The sequence below is a fragment of the Nestor notabilis genome, unplaced genomic scaffold (genome assembly GCF_000696875.1).
Source record: "Nestor notabilis isolate BGI_N333 unplaced genomic scaffold, ASM69687v1 Scaffold31938, whole genome shotgun sequence".
In the NCBI taxonomy this organism is placed as follows: domain Eukaryota; kingdom Metazoa; phylum Chordata; class Aves; order Psittaciformes; family Psittacidae; genus Nestor; species Nestor notabilis.
The window spans coordinates 22,187-38,195 of record NW_009941127.1 but is presented as its reverse complement, the minus strand read 5'-3'; the positions used below and the strand labels follow the sequence as shown (position 1 = coordinate 38,195).

The window sequence follows — 16,009 nt, the reverse complement described above, 5'->3', positions numbered from 1 at the left end:
CTTAGTCTTGTGCCTTGTTCTGTGCCACCTTGCTTGTCCAGTCCAGTCCAGTCCCATACTACCCAGCTTGTGGTTCTCTGTGTCTGCCTTCCTCTCTGTCCCTTCATCCTTCCCTTTTTTTTTGTGCAGCAGGGTGATGCTATTTCCCCAGAAAGTCTGCTCCAACAGAGAGAACTGAAGAAACTAAGCACAGGCTATGCTTTGAACTATACTTGAAATCATAGCTATAGTTATTCCTTAGGCAGTGGTTTCTAAACCCAGAATTAAACATGAGCAGATCAGGACACTACACAGAAAAGCAACTGTAAAAATAATAAAAATAATAATCATTGCATTAACAATTAAATTCAGAATTTCCGTGTAAGGCAGTAAGGTCATAAAATATACAACATTCAGACTTAGCTGCAGACAGAAGAGTTCTCAACATTTTGGTTCTGAAATATGTAATTATTGTGTAACATTGCATCAGCTGTTACTGGCACTCAAACTCATGAGAAGGCAGTCACTATACTTCTGCTTCTCCTGTAATTAATTGCAGCTCTCTGGCCAACCTGTATCTTTCATTTTAACATTTCTCTTTTATGTAATGTCTTGATTCAACTCAGGAACTGAGCAGTTTAAGCTTCACTGTAATTTTTATTTCTGGAAGGTGTGCTTCTGCATGTTTAAGAATCACGTCCATGTAAAGGACTGCCCTTTGTTGTTCTATTAATGGAGCATTTCTAAAGTAATAGTAAAAAATTCAATTACCGCTGTTACCTGCAGCTCCCTCGTTTCCTCCTCAGCAGCAGAAGCATGGTATGAGAGAACCTACAGAAAGAGAAAGTAGCCATTAGTACAAACAAGAAAGCAGAATTCTCAGCTTGCAGTTGCATGGCATTGCATTGCATTTGCTGATGAAATGTAGTTTCCATGCAGGGCCCATGCTGGTTTTAAGGGAGCTCTCAGAAAGCATATGAGGTATCTGCAGCTTTCAAAAATCTCCCACAGCACAGAATCTTCTTGAGATAATTAGTTTCTATAAAAGAGCAAAGAACTCTGATCTGCTCTTTGGAAAGCTTTTGTGCCCCACTTTCAAAGACAAATAATACATGAAACAGCTATAAATATGAGCCTGACATTGTTGCCCTAGTAATCCTTTCAGGAGTTTCTTCAGACATAAAAGAAAATTTTGCCCTAACTGAAACTTGGCAAAAAAATCTGAAAGACAATATGTTTGGTTTAAATTAACAAAATAAGCTCATATTTTTTTAGCTGTTGAGAACCAAGGACATGAAAAAGTTATTGTGGTTTTTCAGCAACTAGAGACTGACTTTTTAGGAAAAGAAGCCATCTTATATACCAATGTATGACCTCTCTGGACTTCCTACGTTATCTATAAAGTGTTATAGTAGGAGAGAGAATTGCTAATTTGCCATGTAAACAAACAACTCTTTTTTTTAAAGCACCGAAATGGTTTTGACAATAATTTTACCACGTTTTTATTTAACATTACTTAATACAGGTTTATTTGAGAGTTTCAACATTTCTTGTAGAGGCTACAGGATACATAATCCCCATTTAGGAATACTGCGAAGACTCTGTTTACGTAATGAATGTTAGGAGATCCGAAGTCTACAAATTTTTCACTTTCAACTTCAAGTTACCACCTCCAAGCAACTCAGCTTCTCAGACTGAAGCCCTCTTTAGCTATTAAACTTAACAGTAACCAATTCAAAGGCTGAGACCAAATGACGTTCATCTTGATATGGTTTGATGGCATATGAGGAAATTGCTGAAAACCTACAATAATGCTGCTTTTACTACACAAACCGGTTTGTCTAAAGGACTGAGCCAAAATCATCACAGAAAACCTCAGACAAGAAAAGGAAGCCCCTAATCCGCCAAACTATTTCCTCTTCCTACGCAACAGAACAAAGCCACTACGTTGCCAATGTGTAGCCTCATGTAGAGGAAAAGATGCATTCAGCTCACCACAAAATCTCATGAGTGAACTTAAAATACAATACCAAGTTAAATAGTCTGCTGGCAGATACAGAAACAAGCAGAAAAATTCCTGTGCAACTCAACAGGCCAAATGCTGTTTTTGTAGGGGAGAACAATTTCTGTTCAGTATCCATGCAAATAGCTGCACTTCTGTGTAGAACAGACAGAGCCTGGAGGCACTTAGGGTCCATCTGGGCTAATGAAAGACCACCTAGATATTGAGCTCACCTCCAGTGTCACCATTTGTTTGGCCATGGCTCTTTCTACAGCTTCATACATCTGTGTATTCTGAATCCCCAAGCCACAAAAGATGACAAACGCTTCCAGGAACTGTTCATCATTTCTGTTGAAAGCCTTGATTTTGCCCGAGTTTTCTTCCATCTTATTCACAAGTTGGCAAACCCCTGTGCCAGGATACAGAAATTAAAAGATGTAAAACAGAGAACTGCCAACATACAAGCTATTGTATGGAACATCAAGAGAAAAATTAAGGTTACAACAGCTTAGCCTACAGTGTAAACCAGCAATAGACATAAAGGTGACACACAGGAGTGCTACAGGATTTTCCCCAGATTTTTTTTAAAGTAATTTCATTGTATTATAGAGTAAATGCTAAAACGTTCTATATTACTTAGTAGATTCAAAAGTATTTATTAGGATTTGTAAAACACAAATGTGGAACTTTACAGACTTGATTATCTTGTGAAATTCCAGGGTCATTTTATTATTAATAGTATTCTAGATTGATTTAATCCCTGAAGACAATTTGTCCTTTAGAGGCTAATTAGGCTTTTGTAACCACGCCAAAAGAACATTTATGAAAGTCAGAACAGTGATACACAGAGTTTTCACTTCCTTACTTGAATCAGTACTGGAAATTTTTTAAAATAAATGAACTAAAGAGAGATACCCAAGTTGAGGATCAACGCTGAAGTATACTCGCCGATTCTATGAGGATGTGATTGAAATACAGCCTGCTCCAAAGACTGCTGACCTCACTGAAAAGCATCTTACTGAATTCTACTTGTTAGGTTCAAACTTGTTGATAGTTCCATCTGTTTATTTTCTGTTAAGAATTTCTGGACTTTGATGTGCACATGCCATTGACAGGTAACTTCTACCAAACCTTGCTGCAGCTTAAATACTTAACCCCATTTTTAAGCAGAGGGAAATTCACACATATACCTCACTTCAGTTTTACCTAGCGGGTGGCAGTTTCTGCTAAGAAATCGGAGTATTAATTAAAGCTGCTGCTCTGTAAGTATAGGTTGTCTTCTTTGGCCAAAACTGCTCTGTGGGTGATTATTCTCTTAAATGAGTCCAAATATTTTCTTAGTCTTGTGAGTACTAACGCTTTCAAGCATAAAAGCTAGCATTTTCCTGGTCACATATAAACTGTGTTTTAGAAGAACACTGGTGTTGCATGTAGAAGTTTAATGTCTGTTGACAATGTAACACTGTCTTGTTTCCAAACTACATTCTGTTTGGGGAACTTACTTTACCATAAAAGTCACCCCTAAAGAGATCAGTATGAATATTATAACTGTAGTTGTAAACAGTTGTGGCAAGGGTTGTGGTAAATGAATACTGCAAACAGGATTCTGAACCTTTTTGGAATGAGATTATTAGATACTTGAATAATAGTAAAAATACATAATCCCAGCAAATAAAGATTAACAAAGAGCAAGATTAACTTCCCCTGGGAAAAAGAGGCTGACTTAAAAAAGTCTATAACAAAATGTCATGAAACTCACTTTCAGACCTCTGTTTAGTACTGTTTATGACATTCTAATTATTTCCATAGCAACTGTGATGGAATGAACACAAAATTAAGACTCAACAGTGAATAAGCCACAAAGCCAAAAGAATTCTTAGAAGACACAGTATTTGGATACATGTAAATGTCTCTTAAAAAAAAATAATGGGGGAACTGCAGGAAATATACTGTGTAGTACTTAAGACTCTAATCTTTTCAGAAGCTTCCCCAAAGCATTGAGTGGCCCATACATTACAGTTAAAGAAACTCAGAAGTCTTTTATTTGGACATAGTTGTAAAACAACAGAAAGATGGGAGAATGAAAAAGTTCTTTTCATCTTTCTTGTCAGTAAGATTTGCTCAGTTTTGCTGTGGACAGTTTTTCCTACCCGATGCCCATCTGCACAGCGTACTTACCACATTCTGGTAAATGAAATGAAAATCTAAATATTAAAAATGAAAAAGTAGACTTATAATAATAGTCTGTATTACATAGTACATAGTATGCTAAAGGAACTTCTGGGTATTGTCCCGAAGACAGCTTGTTAACCTTGACCTGTTATAGATCTGAACATTAAGCAGGCTGTGAAACCTTAAAAGAATTTAAGGAACATTTCCCAGTGAGAATTACTCAGACTTGGAACACCTACCTAAATGGGTGGCCTGACTGAAACTTTCAGTTTGAACTTCCGCAGAAAATAACAGTAGAAAAAAATACATGAGATCAGATGTGACTGTCTTATCAGTACTAATAGCACAATGAGATATCTCTAATTAAAAGTTCAACAGTTCAATCTTTTATCTTGGTCTTCTAGGGTCTGGCAGAATATTTAAACAAAGTAATAACAGAACTCATTAAAGAAGCTGATATAAAAAGAAATTTCAGAGAACTCCATCAGGTAAAGATGATTCTTCTCTTTCTGCTCCTGGAGTTTAAAAAAAAAAAACTAAAAAAAATCTGTCTTCGTGGAAAAGGGACCTCATATTTGCCATATACCTTGGATTATGCAGTTTTGCCACAATTCTCAAGAAAAATTATTTCAAGACCATTAAAAATGCATTCTTGGAACTCTTAACATTTACTTGCCAAATGTTTTCTAAGCTGAGGAAGCTGGATTCATGCTGCTATCTAGGAATCAGTATATATTATGTTCTGCCTGCTTCTGGAACTTACTGGTGCCAGGAAAGAGGGCTGATACACATTCTAGTCTTCATGGGATTGGAAAGTCCTGGTAATTTCCAAAAGCATCATCATCCCTATGTTTAAGGTGAATCTGAAACTCAGTGCAAGACTTAAGTTTATTCCCTGATCAGATGCTCAAAACTATTTAGGTGTTACTTATCTCTGAGGACCCAGACCACAGCCACCTAAAAGATTTAGGGAACTAGAGATAGCTAGACTTCTAAGTTTCCATAAGCATCTAGGCCTAAATCATGTCAAATTACTTCTGAAAATGCTACACCAAGAAACCAGTAGTACTATGGCCACTCTTTAAATTAGAAGAAAAGTAGTTCTATTAAAATGAAGGCGATGCTGCAGAGATATTTACACTGAGTAGCTTTAGACACTTAAACCTATTGTCTTACAATAGGACTACAGGCTCCCAGTGTAATCCAGAGATAGAAGCAGGCAGCTCCAAAGGGCAGTCAGTAGCACCAAAATGGCACAGCAGCTGACCTTCTAATGTATGAATCTTTGCATAGCTGAGTCTCATTTCAGGAAACTGTCAATGTTTGTGCAGTTCAGCTCATCCTTCCCCATGCTACCACTGTTCCCTAAAAGCCCAGCGCTACAGACAACTCAGGCCTGAAGAGCTTATTTACTGATTTAGGTCTTCTCTTCCTTTCACTGCCTTGTAAAAAGATCTGCACAAGCAATAGGGGTAACTGACTTTCTGAACAGGAAGCAATGAAAATAATTTTACTTACAGAAAATTTTTGATTGCACATACAAAAACAGTGAAGTATCACAAAAGCACTCTACATACTTGGTAACTCATTAGGGAAGCAATTTACAGTCAAGGTTGCAGCAGACGTGAAAACATGATGATTAAGGATGGATTTTCCTGGGTTGAGATTCCATGTTGCTTAGATTTTACAGTGGAGCACAGAAATATTTCTATGAAATGTATAAAGATATTTTTTGTAAAGATACCTACCAATCACTTTATTTTTTTTCCCGTTTTTTATTGGTGTACACAGCAAACTCTTTATGTGTTGACTTACATTTTCTGCATTGTCATTCTGTTAAACAAACAAAAAAATACAGTTATAATTTGAAAGACTAATATTAAGTGGCTGAAGAGAGGAAGTTGTAGAGCTGGGATCTACAGCTATTCTTGGCTTACATAGTCCTTCAAAAGTAAACTATGTGTTCAGAGAGTTTGCACATCTTTGGCTGGACAGTATAATAAACACTGTATCTGATACAAGCTTTGGTGAATAATAAAAAAACATGATGATGATAATCTTGATTCAGTAGGAGTTTACAGTGGCTTGTGTAATTGTGCTAACAATGTGCTAATTTTATAATAGATTCTTTTATAAGAAGGTACCACTTCCATGAAAATTACAAAGGGTTCCACTCAGTGCAGCTGAAAAGAGACCAGATGGGCTTTGGGACACCTTTTTTACTCTAATCAAGTGATGAGCTGTAAAAGGAATTGACCTTTCCCCTTTCCTTGCAATACGGCAATGTAAGGAACAGAGAACAGGTGTCATAAAACAAGAGTAACTACCTGACTTTAAGGTAACTATGCATTTTGTGGCACTAAAATTTTCGTTGACCCTTTTCATTTGAGATGCCTTTATTAATCCACCAACACAATGAAAGGGGCCTTAGTGGAGACCAAATTATGATCCAAAGAACAACAGGTAGGAAAACTACAGCTCCTGCACAGTGGTGGAGCAACTGGATATTGAAAAACATTATCCAAAATTCCTTCTAGCACCAGTATTATTTTCTTTTTAGAAGTTTCTTTTACATCCATAATATGTAAGTAATCTAGATTCCAGGGAAAAATGCAAAAGAACTCTAACCCTGCTGACAAAGTGCAAGGCCTTATGTAGACACACAGTTGTTCGGATGACTCTTAATTTTATCTTAACATGTCTTCAAAATAATCACCTCTATATTGATATATACAGTATATCTGCCTGATTCTGTTTTTATTTCCCCTCCTGCAGTTAAGATAACTTTAGGCCCTGTACTGCAAAGTGGTGAGCACTCAATTCCTTCACATTGCTTTGTATTGCTCAATCCTTCATAGAAACCCATTCCAGAACATCTGTGAAACCTTGCGCATGGAAAAAGGGAAAAAACGCAGCTTCCCACCATGAGCCTGCCCATTCTTTCCACTTACTGGAACAATCACACTGAACACTGAGCTTTTCGTTGTGCATCTCAGAACAGAGATAGGTAGAGAGCTATCTGCCGATCATACCAACTCTTCTCGCATGTAGTAGTATCCTCTCCCTGAGCCCCTCTAGCCAACAGGCTTAAATGTAGTAAGAGCAGCCATCTTTCTAATTTTGGCATTGGCAGGAAAATAGAGAATTACAAGTTTGCTTTTTGTTGATGATGACTTTGAAGGCAACCTGACTGTAGTCTGAGTCTTGCCAAGTGACCTTCCTTCCTGACTCTGTTACTTCAGTAGTATACCATACTACTCTCTGTGTGTTCAGTTAGTATACCGTATCACAAGCTCATACTTGATGAAGCGTGAAGCAAAAGCTCCCAAAGAAAAGTGAAGTTGTTCTCTCTCCAAAGCAGCAAAGAAAATTAACCTTTGCCAGAACAAGAAGGGAAGGGAGAGGATAAAAGGGAAGGAACTTATGGGAGTCTCCCAACACTCACAGTAAACTACTGAGGATTACTATGAAGACCTCCAACTTTCCTCACTTCAGCGTTTTCCGCAGAACATATTGCAAGCTCTCCACATCACACTATTTATTGAGAAAATAATATAAAGCTTTTTTAATAATGGCTATAGGGATAAATCCTTCCCCTGGTCACCTGGCCCACTGTGTGGGTCCTGTACTATTTCTTCACTGATCGTTAATTTTAGCAAGCAAAGGTACCTTCGTTTGTGTTGGCAGAATACTAACTGTGGCCATTAAATTAATAGAAATAATACGGGGAAAACAAAAAAGGTTTGAAAGGTAAACAAAGAAATACATTTTCCATTTCTGAATTTTAAATCTAATCTTAGTTTACGTACTGTCCAGGGAAATCTTCTGTCTTTGTAGATATCTGGGATGTTGAGAGGCTCCATTGTATTCTTGACATACTGAGCATACATATAATTGATTTTGTTTGTATCACAGTCCCTGAAGGATACAATATTATTATTATTTCCTTAGTATGAAAATGGGTCATTTCATTATGCAAAGGAGGTAACTGTAGTATCTTTCCTGTATGAGGAAAGGATATAACCAATAGATATATAACAGAATTGAGTTCAAATCTGTATCTTAATCCAGCTGTCATCACAAAACAGAGTGGATTGATTTATATGTTTCACCATTTCTTTAATATTCAACATTAACATTGAACACCAAACTTAAGAAATAAACAAATTAGTACAGTTTATACAGATGAAGTATAAAGAATGAACAATTGGGTTTATATTGAAGTAAACAGAAATTTTGAAAACAAACTCCATTCACAAATCTGACAAACCTGTAAAATCAATACTGGATGAAATTCACATTCTTTAAATGGAGTGCAGCAAGTAATGTTTGTGAATTTTCTGCTAAGTTTCAAGTTCATTTCAAATTTGTTCTAAAGTAAAGGCACAATCAGTTGCATGGGGATTCTGTTACTGAAATAGAACTGTTTATTCCAAAGGAGGACATAAAATACCTTTACAGAATCAACCTACTTTCTTAGCCACAATGTATTCAATTAAGGCATTTCAGTTCTCTTGGACCCCTTGCCTACTTTGGAAAAGGACATATGTCCTAATAATAAACCTATTCCCTTTAAGCTCCTGTAATTTCTCTGTGACATTTGACTTGGCTTTAGTGATCCTGCTGGTGTAAGGATGTTCACAGTGCTGGAGGAAGAAAATTGCTCATTCATTATTTCACAAAGTTGGTTATACAGGGCAATGCCCCACAATTCTGAAAACTGGTCTGATTTGGGGTTTGAATCAGGGTCCATGGTTAAATAATAAGCCTGAAATTTGTTATGTGAAGTAGTACTTCCCATCTAATCCATGTTGTTCTATTTCTGGTGTTGCCCAAAATCGTGCCCTTCAAGCATAGCAGAAGTTCCAACTCCAGTGGTAGAACCATAGTACAGTCCGCGGCATATAATTGTAATTATAAGATACATGTGATGTGTAAGATTCAGATATGCACTAAGCCTCCCAGATTTCTTTCCTATCAGTTATGAGAAATAATTTAATGAGAGCGCATGCAGCCAGTAAATTACATTTTGAGTCCATTAACTAGTAACCATGAAAGGGATAATGAATAGGAAAGGTAAATTCTCTTTACCACTCCCATGATGTAGAAGAGGAGGTAACCGGGAACTTCTGTATTTCACCCTGGATCTTACTAGCCTGTGGTACCCTCTGTACTTTCTCATTGCACATTGTCTAAAATTATTCTACAGCTCAACAGTTTTTAGTTGTTCAAGCCACACACTTTGGACATATTTTTCCAATATATGGAATTAAATTTAATATAATAAATGTTCACTGCAAAAAGATCAAAGGGGTACAGAAACCTCCATTTTCTCTCTGCACCCTATCTTTGAGTAGTGTATTTTATATACAACTGTGTCTCACTCTTTTGACACTATTTGAAACAACTGTTTTTGATGACAGAGAAAAGTAATGGAGACAGTAATTTTCAAATTTCAATACTGAGGTTCAGGGCTAGATTTAGAAACTATTTAATCTGGTTATTTCAATTCAACTATTCTTACATCTTTCCCTTCCTCCCAGTTGAACTTCATAATAGTTTCTCAAAAAGTTAGAACTTTATTCTTGGTTTTGTCAGTCATGTTCTTTGAGTCAGCTTCTCGATCTATGAAATATGAGTAATGATTAAAATAATTGATTAAAATCATAAATAGGATTTGTATCTGCTAATGTGGCTACAACACAGTTATCTATGCAGATTTACAGATCAGTATTAGAGCAGCCCACCAGCTTAGATGCTTACTTCTGACATTCTGCACATTTCCATAGTTTGCCCTTGCAATACAATGTACTTAGACAAAGTGATCAGACCCTGCTCTCCTGTTCTGCTCAGACCTTTTTAAGGCAATAGTGCTTGTCTAGGTACATTTCAGGGCAAAACCTGCTCTGTGAAAATAGCAGTAATACATGGTACCCAGTGGAAATAAGGTCTGTTATTATAAAAAAAAAAAATAATAAAAAAAAATCATAGTTTCTTCAACATTCAGCTGGGATGTACAAAAGTTTCAATTCATTGTTTTACCTCTTCAGATTTTCAGCTGAATCTTCTAACTCCTCAGATTCCATGTGAAAGACACTAGAAAATGAATCCTGGAATACAAAGAGGATATATTAATATATAGGAGTATCAGGTTGTCGTTAGACTAGCAGTATTCACGAAAGGCTTGTTGCAGTTATCAAAACCTATTCTGTAACAAAGACACAAGACTTAACTTCATCTAGCAGCAAGCATACAGGATCCTACCACAAAAATCCCTTTTGATACAACTTTAAATATTATTGAAGTGTCTTGAATCTTGAATCTCTATTTATAGGCTGTGCCAAATCTGACAACGCAGAACTTCTTTATTTTAACCTTCTAGATCAGCTTTGCTTGGACATGCAAGGACATCAAAACATTTTAAACGTATTGACTGATCTCTGCTTTTCATCCAGCTTTTTTTAACGGTTGAGAAGTGTAAATGTAGAGAAGAATTAGATTCTCTCTGTACTAAAGATTCAAACTGCAGATTGCAAACTAGGAGCTGGAGTTTACCTAACTTGAAAGGACAATGTGGGTAGGTTAATACAAAAAATACACAAATTCTTCTTCTGTAACCTTGTGTGCACAAGTAACTCTTCTACAGTGAAAGATGGGATTGTGGCAGATGATCACAGGTACTGTGTGTTATTTCTGTGTTACAGAACCTGGAAATGCTTCCTTACTTCCAGATCTTACTACACCTGTATCTGTAACAAGTAGTAAAGGTAAAACTAGCAATACCTGTACAAGACTGAGGCATACAGCATTGTATCCTGCTCCTTGTTCTGCTGCCTATTTTCAATAGGAAGGAAACAGAGGTGGGAGAACTGCAAAGCAGTTTTGCTTTGCTTCAGTGAGCCACAAGCTTAGGATAGGTCATGTATCTGTTTATAGATACCTTGTTTGGACACTCCCTGCTTAGACATACTCAAGAAATATAAACTGCTATCAAAACTGATTACGCACAGGAAGCAAAGGCTACCTTGTTTTTCTCCCCAGCATTTTCCTTGTTTCCATCATACACCCGTAGCCAAGAAAATGAGATATGAAAGAGTTTGAGAGTGCTCAGAGTCAGAGTTTGCCAAAAGGCAATGCAGAATGGCTGCATAAAATGGCAGTCTGGCCTACACAAAGACCAAAGCCTCCCAAGTCAACAGCTAACCTGAGCAGATACTGTAAAAGAAAACGTAGAGGACAAAAAGGCAACAGGACATACTATGGGTTTGAAATACTATTAAGTCAGAATGGAGGGAAGCCCATGCTGCTCCCATGGAATAAACACTTCTGCCTTCAGAAAAAAACATACTCACAGTACTATCTTCATCCACTATGAAGATGGTACACCTCTGCACTTGCATGAAGGATATTATAGTGGCAGCTATTTTCTTCAGAATCACTTCCAAAGACTGCTGCTCTTCAAAAATCAGACTGGCGAGATCAAGAAGCACCTGGGGAAAATGTCTTTCGTGAGATTTTGACTAATTATGATTTAAGCAATAATTATAATTTCTGCTGTCTTTGATTCTTTTCCTCTTGCCTGAATCAAGGAAGTCAACATGTATGACTGTGACCAAAATTAAATTTTGGCTCTCATACAGACTGCAAGATAACAGTAAATAATAGCCAGTTTGATGCTTGATGAAAGAAATAAATAGCATAGTTAGCTGTCTGATGTCTTCAGTCAGAGAGATAGAATAGATTTAAGCATTAACAGTTCATCAAATGAAACCTGAGAAATACAAAAAACACAGTTATTTGTCTTTAGGAAACCTAACAGTTTCCTGTGGCTCGTGTGTGCATTCTAGAAACAGCAGTATTTACATTTCCTAGGAGTTTTGAACATAATTATTATCTGTTGTAATTCTAACAGATCCTAAGGAACTCATTTGGTGAAAACATCATTTAGATAGAGCCTGCTGTATTTCCGAGCTGTCACTGAAGGACTTAGCTGCTTAGGTGTGCACATACTATATTCTTTTTTCCCTCAAAAGAAGCATCTAGCCAATTTGAAAAGATTATCCAAATTTGTACCGATTTGGAAACACCGATAGTCACTTGGAAATTGCTGCCTAGTTGTTTCTCCAAAATCTTTTCATACCGTATATAGCAGACATATTCTCCCATAAAATCCTTGGCATTAATAACCCATCAGTTATAAAGGTGGCTGCAAAATACAGTTACATTAATCAGAAGGAAATTCAGTTTTCCATCTGATCATTACTGAAAATACGGTTACTGACTATTTATTATTGTAGTAGACTAAAAAAGCAATCTGTATAACCTCTACTGTGCTGTAGGGATAACTCTTCTGAAATCTCTGGAGCATGTACACCTCTGATTGTATAATACTTACAGTGAGACACAGGGTAACTTCAGGCAATATGAAGCATATTGACAGGAAATGAATTTTCTGACATGTAGCTTTACCTTCTTCCCCTACACAGTCCACTTTTCACAGCCCAAGGTGGACTGGGCCCAGCTACTGCTCAGTGCAAGTTAGTTAGAGCTTTACCTGAGATACAGAGTGTTCAATTAGAATAATTGAAAATAGCCAAGGAGTAACTACCATATGAGAACTATCGGTAGCAGGCAGTGATTACTAGCCAACCACCGCAATTTCGGTACTCTTGTGACAAACCTGTTGACCATACCTGATTACGCCTGTTCTCAAGTAAAGATGTCTCATACAATTGAGCGTTATGAAGAACAATTCCACAAAATGCCAAATATGCGGCAAAATCCTAAAGACAAATGAACATCAGACCTTGTGAAGGTAATGTTTCACAGCATCTTAACTCTATTCAAAGATAAGTTACTGCAGTTTTTTGGTTTCACTTTGAAGTATTAATTGTTACTTTTTAGTTATTTTTGGCAACCACACATTCAGGTTTGGGGATTTTTTCAGTTATTTCCTCAAGAATCTTGTATCCCTTTTTTAAGCAAACGATCTTCACAGTTTATCCTGGTAAAAGTAGAACTGATATAAGCAGCAGCTCAGAGGAATCAAGTAAATATTTTAAATATTTTTGATATTCAAAATACGTTTGTTGGGGATTCCAGGAAAGTTGAAATCAATTAATAAAAAATTATGTCGACTGAAATTTATGAAACTGCTTTATAGTACATCTCAGTAGAGTAAGCCTGTGTTTCAGAGATGTATGAGAGATACCATGCTGATCCAGAAATTAAACTATTTCGCATCCACATTTGGCCTCATAAAGAAATAAATCTGCAGTATTACTTTTTCAGAGATATTTAATTTTTAATAACTTCAAAATTTCTGATCGGTGCAAAAAGTAGTAACATACCCCTCCCCAATTCCCCTGGGAAAACAGGAAAGACAAAAACGTCCAGCTTTTATACCTTTTCATCTTGTTCCGTGAAAGTGCCGCCAATTCCAGATTTCTTATTGATTGCTTGAGCCACACCAACAACCTAGTGTATTCCAAATGGAGTGATTAGGTAATTTTTAGGAGTCTGTCTCTGGATTCTATTTCTGTACATATTTATAGAAGATTATAAATGATCATTAAAGGCATTCATTTGGTTGACATTTAGATAAGATATTTAAGCCTGTTTTTTCCTTATGTATACCTGAGCATGAACCTGATATACATATATAGAGAAAAAAAAACCAAACCAAGTGGCATGAGTCCTGGACACTCTATGAAGAGGGGTCGATTTGATCCAAAATTGATTCTACAAATTGGAGCAATTCCTCACCAAGAAAGACTACAACAGTTTATGCTTCTGCAGTCAGAAGCCAGATTATGCAACAGCTCTCTCTAAAGTTCATCTGCTTGTGTGTGTAGGAAATACCCTTCCTGCTAGCTCTGACAGAATTGCCAAAACATAGCCTCCTCACCGGATCTGGAGTTTGGCTACAGTGATCTTTTTGCATTTTGTATCTCTCTGAATCTGTCTGGATTTTCATCTGCTGAAAAACAGTATATGAAGGTTGTATTCCTGCCAGACTCAAGTTTGTTACTCAAACTCAGTATGTTTTTAAAGGCAAGCTTTTACTAAGATGACATTAAACCAACACCGAGAAGAGATTACTTTGTTATGCTTCAGCTGTTAGTTAGGCTGTCCTTGCCAAGGCATGCTGATACTATGCTATTTTTATTTATTTTCCCTATGGAGCAACTCATAAGGTAGGGAAGAATCCTGGTTTACAGGTAGAGCAGCTAAGCAAAGGGTAAAAAGTCATTCACAGGTCCTGCAGGACATCTGTGATAGACCTAAGAAGCAAATCCATATGCCCTGATCAACTTTAAAGGCTTTCTGTTAAGTAGTTCTTTCTGCTTTTGGTACGTGGCTTAAGTCTGAGCTTTCAAATGTACTAAGATCACCAGCCAAGAAGCTTCATAAATTAAGGCTGCCCACATAAGTAACTCAGTGCACAGAGAGTAACAAAAAGGATTTACCTGAACTAGGAAACAACTACTATGATTTATGTATTAAAGACATCAAAAGACCAGTTCCATTTACTTCCTTAATTGACTTGTCTCCTTTTGGATTTAAGTGGAAGAAAATAGAATCTCTATGACAATAAACCAAGCCAGATTACATATCTAGTTTTATTCTTACAAAGTTCTGTCTAAATTATGTTATATTTCAGGTGATGCTTTTTAGTGTAGAAACAACCTGTGGTAAAATTTGATTTCAAATTTCCAGACATAATTCCATGAATTGGGAGTTTAAAATATAGTTTTTTACAAAATAGAAAATAGTCCCTTTAGGGACAGTCGATGGAAGTCCAAGCTACTAGTGCTTTTGTAACTGGAGGATAGTTAGGCAATAAAAATGATTTCTTGATCCAGCATGTTGATTTAGATTTTTGAAAAAGTAAAATGAATGTAAGAGAACAACAGAGCTGTTTAAGCATGATGTTTTTGTTACTGCCACTCTTCATGGAGTTCAATTCTGCACACTGGTGAGAGCCTCCCAGGAAACCAGTCTGCCCTGCAAACCCCAGAACTCCCTGTAACAAGGAAAGCAGAATCCAGATCTTTGCTTAGTACTGATTTCAGTTTCTAATGCAGGCTCTAGCTCTTAACATCTGGGGGAAAATGAAACTGGGTGGATGCTTTGGACTTACTCTTACATACCTAACACGGACGTCATCTGTGGTAATTTGGATCTGTTTTTCAGAGCCCAAGGAAAGCAAAAGAATTTAAAGAGAATTTCATACAAGTCAGTACGAAGGGAAAGTGAGCATTTCTCTAGAAAATTAATTCACTGGGATAGTAATTCTGTAGATTCTCCACTGCAGTCATTCACGTTGTATACTGGCAGTAACCACTCTGTCCTGTAAACTAGCTTAAACGTCTAGATTCTGCACTTATCCTTGTTCTTTCTGAACCATAAATTAACTACATAATTTTACAGCACACTAAAATTGGAAGGCTTTCAGGAAGAGAGACAGACTAATTTTAGTTGAGATCCCTGACTTGCTCTTTTGATAAGACGAAAATAAGAGGTTTTCTAACTCAAGCATTTTGTCATTCCATTAGTAAAAGGTTATTTAGTTTTATTATACTACACATTACTAATGCACATTCTTGTTCTCTATTAAATTATTACAGTGTTTCTCTCTGATGAGTAAACATCTCTTAGATTATAGGATTTCAAGGCCTTAGCCTTTCCCTCATATAATTCAGTATGTTTCCACTCCTTTTGATATTTTGTTGATTATTACTAATCTGACTTTAGGTTTAAAAGAATTGGAGAAAGTATAGTTTCCTTGATTTGTAAAGTAAAAAAAAATCATTGAATGTTCTGACTGTCAGCGAGTAATGACAGGTTTCTGTA

The 16,009-nt window shown here is 36.6% G+C and overlaps 1 protein-coding gene across 1 annotated transcript in view; it reads right to left on the bottom strand.

Moving 5' to 3' along the window:
- Positions 1 to 750: 750 nt before the first annotated feature.
- Positions 751 to 16,009, bottom strand: part of PDE5A (phosphodiesterase 5A, cGMP-specific) — a gene marked incomplete at its 3' end in the record, with an annotated part of 33,856 nt that continues 18,597 nt past the window's right edge. The window contains exons 5-12 of the mRNA XM_010020718.1: positions 13,559 to 13,630; positions 12,847 to 12,936; positions 11,506 to 11,643; positions 10,196 to 10,263; positions 7,963 to 8,071; positions 5,902 to 5,986; positions 2,215 to 2,390; positions 751 to 810 (exon numbers count right to left, since the gene is read on the bottom strand). Of these exons, the coding sequence (XP_010019020.1) occupies positions 751 to 810; positions 2,215 to 2,390; positions 5,902 to 5,986; positions 7,963 to 8,071; positions 10,196 to 10,263; positions 11,506 to 11,643; positions 12,847 to 12,936; positions 13,559 to 13,630 (798 nt within the window). The remainder of the gene's footprint in view (positions 811 to 2,214; positions 2,391 to 5,901; positions 5,987 to 7,962; positions 8,072 to 10,195; positions 10,264 to 11,505; positions 11,644 to 12,846; positions 12,937 to 13,558; positions 13,631 to 16,009) is intronic.